The sequence below is a fragment of the Cheilinus undulatus genome, linkage group 10, assembly GCF_018320785.1.
Source record: "Cheilinus undulatus linkage group 10, ASM1832078v1, whole genome shotgun sequence".
NCBI classification, from domain to species: domain Eukaryota; kingdom Metazoa; phylum Chordata; class Actinopteri; order Labriformes; family Labridae; genus Cheilinus; species Cheilinus undulatus.
Window position 1 is genome coordinate 1,392,501 of NC_054874.1, and position 8,521 is coordinate 1,401,021.

The 8,521-nt window shown below is 39.4% G+C and overlaps 1 protein-coding gene across 1 annotated transcript in view; it reads right to left on the reverse strand.

Annotated features, from left to right (window-relative positions):
• The window catches only part of ids (iduronate 2-sulfatase), a 16,149-nt gene extending 7,628 nt beyond the window's left edge, over positions 1 to 8,521 (reverse strand). Inside the window, exons 1-7 of the mRNA XM_041798278.1 lie at positions 8,332 to 8,521; positions 3,415 to 3,551; positions 3,152 to 3,329; positions 2,392 to 2,480; positions 959 to 1,159; positions 315 to 485; positions 97 to 223 (exon numbers count right to left, since the gene is read on the reverse strand). Coding sequence (XP_041654212.1) covers positions 97 to 223; positions 315 to 485; positions 959 to 1,159; positions 2,392 to 2,480; positions 3,152 to 3,329; positions 3,415 to 3,551; positions 8,332 to 8,407 — 979 coding nt within the window. The 5' untranslated portion in view covers positions 8,408 to 8,521. The remainder of the gene's footprint in view (positions 1 to 96; positions 224 to 314; positions 486 to 958; positions 1,160 to 2,391; positions 2,481 to 3,151; positions 3,330 to 3,414; positions 3,552 to 8,331) is intronic.

Here is an 8,521-nt window from a genome sequence, read left to right on the forward strand (position 1 = left end):
GTAACACTGCCATCTAGTGGTGACATAAAGCAAAAATACACATGCCTTTAATCTACAGCACTGAAGACCCTCACTGACGTCTGAGTTAGGACTCACCGTGATCTGAAGTGAACACCACCATCGTGCTGTCAGCCAGCCTCAGCTCATCCAGAGTACTGAGCAGCCGCCCGACTTGGGCGTCCATATAAGACACAGCAGCGTAATAATGCTGACGGATACGCAGCTTTAAGACATGGAACAGAATATTATTAATGTTCATTTCAGCGGGGAGTAAAGAGACTGTGTCCAAGCGTGGGCGGCGGCTAAATCCTTACCTGAAAGTCTTTAGGGATGGGTCCATAGGGGAAGCTAGTATTGAGTTTCTGAACATCGTCCCTCCTCCTCACGTCCATCCAGGGGTTGTAGGCCACAGGGGGAAGGCCTTTAGGGACGTACGGATCAGGGGGCAGGGTCATGTTCTCTATGGGGTACAGAGTCAGGTACTCCTGCAAAAAAACAGCAATCATTCCTCTCTCAGCTCCCTTAAACCTCAGAAATAAATCTCATCTTATAATCTGGACTAATTCATCTCAGTTTACCAGAGGATGGTGCAAACACTGCACTTTTGCAGCATGAATGTTTCTAGAGTGTGCATAGTCTATTCCAAAAATCCTGTTGTTTCTGATGTGAATAGGACGGTGCGTCACGCTTGGCCCCAAATTCTTTGCATTTTTGTGCTGTTTATTCGCATCACGCTCTGAGTGCTGAGGCCTTTAGACCAGAACATGCAGGTCTGCAAACTTGGTGATTTCAGACCTGACTTGTCTACTACATTTAAACCCTTTAAGGCCATTAAACCACTAATTATTGATACTGAGTCTTGGCAGGAGCCTCAGACCTACCCATGAATAATTCCATATCAAACCTTTGTGGATTTGTGTGCTCTATAAATAAAGTGGGGTTAACAGCAGGCGTATACCTGTGGTATCCTGAAAGGTATGTGTGGTTTGTGAAAGCCCACAGCTAAGAAGAAAGGAGCGTCCTCATTGGCCCGACTCTTCAGTAACCTCACTGCCTCGTCTGTGCTCTCCAGGTCCGGCAGGGTTCCTCCGGGCTGCTCCGTCACGTTGACCGCACAGAGCAGGTTCGTGTGGAGCTCGCCGTCCTTTCCTTTGCACATCTGGAAACAGAGAAGTCATAGAAAGTGTGGAAAACTGTGCAGGCATCTTCATTTCAGTAACAAGATGCTGAGTATAGTCACTAATTTAAGACTCAATAAGACGCCACCTGAGGAATAACAGGGATGCTGCTTCAGACTAGAGACAGACTTTTAATCCCACTTCTCTCTCTGAATTTCATCGAGCATTATCACATTATTTCTAGAGTATCTATACATAGAAAAGATATCCTGTTTAAAAAAATATTACTAATTAACAACTGTTCTGATGATCTGACGCTTCAGTTTTCAGCAGTGGAAGTTCATAAATAACTCCTTATCAGTGGGTTTTTTGCTATAAAGTATCTGTTTATTTAGAAATATTATATTTCCTTCAGCTTATATTTGTATATTTCTCCTTCTATAAATCATACACAGATAAAAAAGGAAAATCTTTTATGTTCATTTATTTATGTATGTTTTTAAAATGGTGTTAAATCTGTTGCAGTAATAAGATCTGTTTTCTCCAAGCATTTTTCTGTCTTTATCGACCTTTATAATAGTTACAGAGGTTTTCCTCTATCTTATTATGTATCAAACGATTTTAAAAGTGCAAAAGTCAGGCCTGTTGATGGCTCTCTAGCACCAGAGTGAACAAAATTTAAGAACAAACTGATTTTCAGGATCCCTTTTCAGCCCAGCCTGATCATATTTAAAGGTCACATATTTTCCACCTTTAAGACAAGTTTATATCAGTCTCAGAAGTCCCCAAAACTTGCCTGAGATGTCTGTTGCTGTAAAAACACTCCAGTATTGGATTTCTGCATGTCTAAAAAACCCCTCTGTTTCAGCCCTGCTCGGAACGAGCTGTTTCTGTGTCTGTGGCTTTAAATGTTGGTGAGCTATCTGACTCCGCCCCTGACCACGCCCCTCTCAGGAAATTGATGTGGCTTAATGGATGTGGCTCTCCTGATCAGGAGAGGAGGGCGGAACTTTCTTACAAGCAGGGAAGGCTAACTTAACCTGGGGGCGGGGCTAACTCCCCACATGACATCATGAGGGGAAAATCTGAGAACAGCTTGTTTCAGCAGATTTTCTGAAAGGTGGAGAAAGAGAGAGAGAGAGATTCCCCTTTAACTAATGAGAATTTTAAAAGCTTCAAATCCACCTTAGTTTGTTTAATAATGGATTTTCTGGAATTCGAGGCGTTGCTGTTTGGTTTTATTCCAGAGAGAGAGGAGGGGGGCGTGGCTTACCTTTTCTTTCTCATATCTAAATGAAGGAGGGTGGAAGGCAGGGGTGGACCAGCTGTAGGGGAAGTCATCAGTGTGGTTAGAGGCGATACCTTCAACAAAAGAACACAACCAGGGTTTCTTAATGAGCAGAAATTTTAAACCAATGTAGAATCCTCGTTAGAACCAGCAGGATGAAAGTTAATTAGCTTAATGAGCTGACAGTTGTATTAGGATGTGTTCAAGAGCAACTCAGGTAAATGACTTCAACAATGTTCCTGCTCTCATGAGGATAAACCAGGTAGGTCACTGTCAGACTGAGTGGTGTTCACACAGCTGCTGTGAGTTTCCAAAGCCAGGGAAGGATCCTGGAACGGCATTTTTGAAGGATACTAGGCCATCGATGGCTGTTGGAGGATCCTAAAATATTTCCAAGGACTGAGTCTTTTAAACAGAGAATTTCCAAGGATGCACATGTTTATCCTCCGCTCGCAGGAATTACCCACAATCCAATGTGCAACCTTTTTCTTCTCTTATAAAAAAATAGCACAATATCAGGAGGAAGCCTGGTTCTAGTGCCCTCAGAACTCATTTAAATGTCCTGTTTCCACTGTAAATAAGAATATAAAGGCGCCACACAGTTGTGTGTGAATCCCCAACCTTTAGTAGAGAACCCTCAGAGTGACTCTGAACCACGGGGTTTATCCTCTGAAGAGCAGGAACATTATTTCAGAGATATCCCATTAAACTCCATCCCTGCTAAAACTAATGTCCTTGACCTCACCTGGATGAAACACCTTCCCCACAGACATGGTGACGTAGCCTCTGGATTTAAAGTACTGTGGCAGTGTTGTGAAGTTTCCAGAATGAACCCTCCAGTAGGAGTTGAAGTCGTACAGCCTGGTGGTGTCTGGTCTGCGGCTGGTCAACATTGAAATCCTGCTAGGAGCGCACACGGCTTGCTGAGGGAAGACAGAACAGCTTCAGAGACTCTGGTGAGGTTAAATGATCCTCTAGCTGCAGTCAGAAAACCAACAGCAGACTGACCTGAGCAAATGCATTCAGGAAAACTTGGCCCTTAGATGCCAGTTGGTCAATGTTGGGTGATTTTACCACAGAGTCTCCGTAGCAGCCTAAGGATGTCCGCAGATCATCTGCCATGATGAAGAGGACGTTTCTCCTCTCTGAAACAAAGAAGCCCACAGGTAATATCCACTTCTGTCAAAACTTCCAGCAGTACGCTCCGGCACCGATCACAGCGTCGTCCTACAGCAGTGATTCTCAACACTGAAAAGGGGTCACAAGATGCCTTAAAAAACTAAAAATATTTTTAAAATTACACTGTTGCCACTTAACACCAATTTTGCCAGATGTTTACCCATTTTTATCACTTTTTAAGACATTTTTGCCACTTAAAACCCATTTTCCCCATTGTAAACCCCTTTCCAACACTTTTTTTCTGCCTGTTTTTGCCACTTCTAAACCAATTACACCTATTGTTGCTTCTGGTGACCCATTACTGCACTTCTTACCACATTTTACGCCCATTTCAACCAAATTTCACTATTTGATATGCTCATTTTTGCCAATTTAAGCCATTTCTACCAATTTCTGCCTATTTTTCTGTCTTAGTTAACCCTTTATGCCAATTTATATCTATTTTCCACCCCACTTCATCAAAAATTTCCACCCATTTATGCCAATTTGAAGTCTTTCAGCCACTTTTTAATTCCCCTTACCACTAACTATGCCTGTTTTTGCCAACTTAACCAATTTTTTCTACTTTTAAAATCCAATTTCACCACTTTTTTGCCTTTTTTAACCTATTCTAGCCATTTTAACCCATTTCATTTTTGTTTCTAACAAAAGGGATTTAAACTTATTTTTAAGAAGGCTATCTACCACACAAATGAATAAAAATATACTTGCTTCTCTGGTAAGAGTGGTTATTTTTCAGGTTTAAAGCTCTCCCTTTTACCCCCCCAATGGAGGGCCTTGTCTCCACATGACTATTCTTGATTGTGCATGGCTGTGTTCAACCACCTTCAGGTACAGCGGGGGTCCCTGGTCTCTGGCACCTTTATTTTTGGGGTCCTGGGCTGAAAAGGTTGAGAACCACTGCCCTACAGAAAGATCAACCTGAGACCTCAGCTTTAGATTGGAGAGCATTTCTGGTTTCTCCCACTTATTTGGGATAAATAGGACCTGATATATTTAAAAGGCGCAGACTTTTCTTTAAACAGGCATTAGTTTTTACCAAAACATGTCTGCAGATGGACCACAAGGATTATTAAGCCCAAGCTTCAACAAACCTCCTAAAATTTCTTATTTCTAATTATTTCTAATTGTCATCCCTGGGCCAATGAACTGAAAATTGTCTTTAAAGCAAATAACATGTCATTCATTTTCCAAAAGAAGTTAATATGTGACGTCCAGGACATTAAGTTCTATGTTTTCTAAGTATAGACGGAAATGGTCTGTCGATATATAGTGTAAACCAAAATTACGAACATATTGTCTTATGAAGAATAGCTATGATTTAGAGTTTTATGTGAAATATAACCTCACTAGAAGACAGAGATCATTATGTGCACAGTTGCGCTCAGGAACTCTACCCCTGGCTACAGAGTCTGGTAGGTTTAATGCCATTCCAGAGGAAGACAGAGTGTGTTTATTGTGTCACTTTGGTGAAACTGAGAACGAGATTCATTTTCTGTTTTACTGTCCAATTTATGAAGACTTAAGGGATTTACTTTTCAGGAAAATGTCCTTGATTAATGCAGACTTTTTCTGGTTTGATGATTATGAAAAACTTGAGTTCTGTTTCATAAAAGGTACTTTTGCCATAGCAGATTTTATCTGCAAAGCTTGGGAGAAGAGGCAGAGTTTATCGTTTACTACTGAGCTGAGAAAAGATCACGCAACTTCGTAATTGTTATGATTTATTTTATTTTGTAAAACACTGCAGGTGTATTTTTTGGGTATCTTATAAACCCATGAGGGGTTGGGCACTTTTTGTGCATGACACGTAAATAAAGTACAACCATCATATTAGCCTATATTTTTAACCCTCTATGGTGCACAATAAGATGCCAGGTGGAAAAAAATATTTGTGTTTCTTTGTCATAAAATAGACTAAATAATCTAAGAAGAAAAATTTAAAATTTTTTGAAGGGTCCTTTTTGGGGCGCATTGCCTCAGGGCAACACCGCACTGTTATGGAATGAACAAGAAAAAACATGATTTAAAATTTGAACATTTTTTTTTTTTTATAGCATATTGGAATTAGAAAGTAGCTGCAACAGGTTCATGTTATTTGAACTTTAATGATGAAAATAGGTATTTTTAAAATCTATCTTACTGTATTCTGGTAATATTCGTTGCTGTACATTTACCCTCACTGTCCTCATCCTCATTCTCATCCTGATCAATCTCACTGTCCTTGTCCTTGTTTTTATTTCAGTAATCACAGATTTATACTGAAATGCACAATACCAAAGTGTAATGGTATCATTGTTCATCCATAACAGTACAGTGTTTGCAGTATTCCATAATGGTGCAGTGTTGCCTCAAGGCAACATGTATATTTTAGCAATTTTCCATTATTTACTCATCAAAAAGCAACATTTAACAACTAGAAATTAAACTTTACCTACCAATAATTATGCACACATTTTTTTCCAGCCTCAGAAATATCTGGAACACATATTTTCTTGCAGTTCTTTTGCAGCACAATGGCCGAGCTGTTTTGTGTGAGAATGTCTGCACATAAAGTGTTGAAGGTGGCATCCAGAGCATCATATGACAAGTCAAAACCATTTTATGGGTTACTTAAGGTCCTGTCATTTTCTAAAAGTATTCGATCATACTTGGCATGTATTATGTGAGTGCACAAGGCCAAAAAGTGGTATGGCAACACGACACCAAAGAGGTTTAAAGTTAAAAGTAGGGTGCACCGATCGATCGGCCAAAATCGGTATAGACGCAGATTTCCTTAATTTTAGGAGATCAGCGATCGGCCGATCCTTGTAAATAAGATCGGTGGATAAGATCGGTTTCATATGCCTCTACCTACTAAAATGTGAAAAATGAAAGAGTAAACTGATATAGTTTAGTAGTTTGGACAGCAATGCTTTAAACTTTCCATTTATATTTGAGAGAACTACCTCATGTGCAGTTAAAACAAGTTTGTATTGTTTCATGGGTATTGTTCGATGTTATTCAATAAAATAAGATTGGAACATTGAAGGTGTATGCTGTCAGTTATAAAATAGGCAGGTCAGGCTTTTTAAAGATCGGTGATCGGCCAGAAAATTGCAATTGGTGCACCCCTACTTAAAGTTACTATGGGACTATGCTATAGAGCAGTGTTACTCAATCAAGGAACCAAATTTTTGAAAAATACCTTTGCAAGAGCCACAATCTAAGAGGTAAAAAGAGGCAAAAACAGCTTGAAGTAGCAATAAAAATAGGTTAAAGATGGCAAAAAATGGTCAAAAGGCAGCAAAAAATGGGTGAAAAAGGGCGAAAATACAGAGAAAAAGAGGAAACAAGTGGTATGTAAAGGCAAAAGGTAGTTTAAATGGGCAAAAAGTTGAAAAGGGGCAAAAATGGGATAAAAGTCGAAAAAATGGGGAAAAAGAGGCAAAAATTAGTTGTAAATTAGGGGTGGGTAAAAATATTGATTAATTGATGCATTGCAATACCCCCCCTCCCCAATTCAATATCGATTCAGCAAATCCTCTGAATCGATTCCTGGCCGGTGGGGGTCGCTGTGCGTGTGATTCACGTTGTATGGACGGAGGCCGCACTCGACCAAACAACAACCAACCATAACCATGTTATGTGAGGTTCATCACCATTTCCAAGAGGAAAGAAATATTATTTAAGCTTACATGCTCTTTACTTTTTCAGTGTTTATACAGAACTGTCATGTTTTTACTTTTGTTCTCCATATGCAAAAATAAGTTATTATGGTGCAAATTTTTATTTTCAGATGTTTTATTGCTAAGACAAATGTGAGGTGACTAACCATATATGTTCACATGGGCATGAAAATAATTATTAAAAAATTGTCAACAGGTTATTTGTGTATTTCTTCTTCTTACTGAATCGACATCGAAGCATTTAAATCAATATCGAATCGAATCAACTCGTGAGGTTCTTAACAATACCCAGCCCGATTGTAAATGGCCAAAAAATATGAAAAAGGGGTATTTAATGGCATTATAACTGAATAAGAGGGAAATGCAGAATTTAAAGGACATCTGCAAACCAAAATATCCCAAATATATAATGTTAAAAATGTCTAAAGATTAGACATAAATGTTTTAAATGTTGTTTATGTGGGTGGGGGTCCACCAAATGAATATTTCTTCTTAGGGGAGGCTCACTCTTCCACACTTTGAAAAACCCTGATCTATAATATATAAACAAAACCCTCAAAATTTCAATGAAAGCACTTGGAAATTTCCAGGCAAATCCCCTTAAACATCCAAACACATTTTCTTATTTTCTAAAGAAAATTCAGGAGAATTTCTCAGTAATCCTCTCAACATTTCAAGCAAATTACCTTAACTTCAGTGGACAATTATCTAAAAGCAAAAATGATCATTCTGTTGCACTAAAGCCAAGATGTCATGTCTCATATGTGCATGCAGGTCTTAAAGGGTTGAATACAGGATCAACAGGTGTGTGGTCCGGCTGATTAAAGTTAGAGTAAAGATGGAGGACCAGCTTCACATTTATACACTACAATAACAGAGATGGTTAAAGACAAAGAGGAACTAGCGAGTTTCAGTTCCGAGCACAAACGAACACACCAGTAAACCCTTCAGTAAGAGTTTAAAATACTAAAGTAAGCACAGTAACATGTATTTTAGCACCGCTGAAGGTTTCTGTCACATTTCTACTAAATCTGTTAACTCTTTACATGAACCAGAGTTCACATTAGCGTTAGCCTACCTCTCCTGGTCTTCACACAGACAGGCAGAGAGAAGAGAAACAGAAGAGGGAGCCATGCTCGGACACATGAGGACATTTTAGTTTAGAGGACCAGATAAAATAAACGAAATCCTTCCCATCAGGTTCCTTCAGGGTCTGTCTGTCCGCCTCACTGTCTACTAACAACAACAGAGCGTGTCCTCTTTAAAGA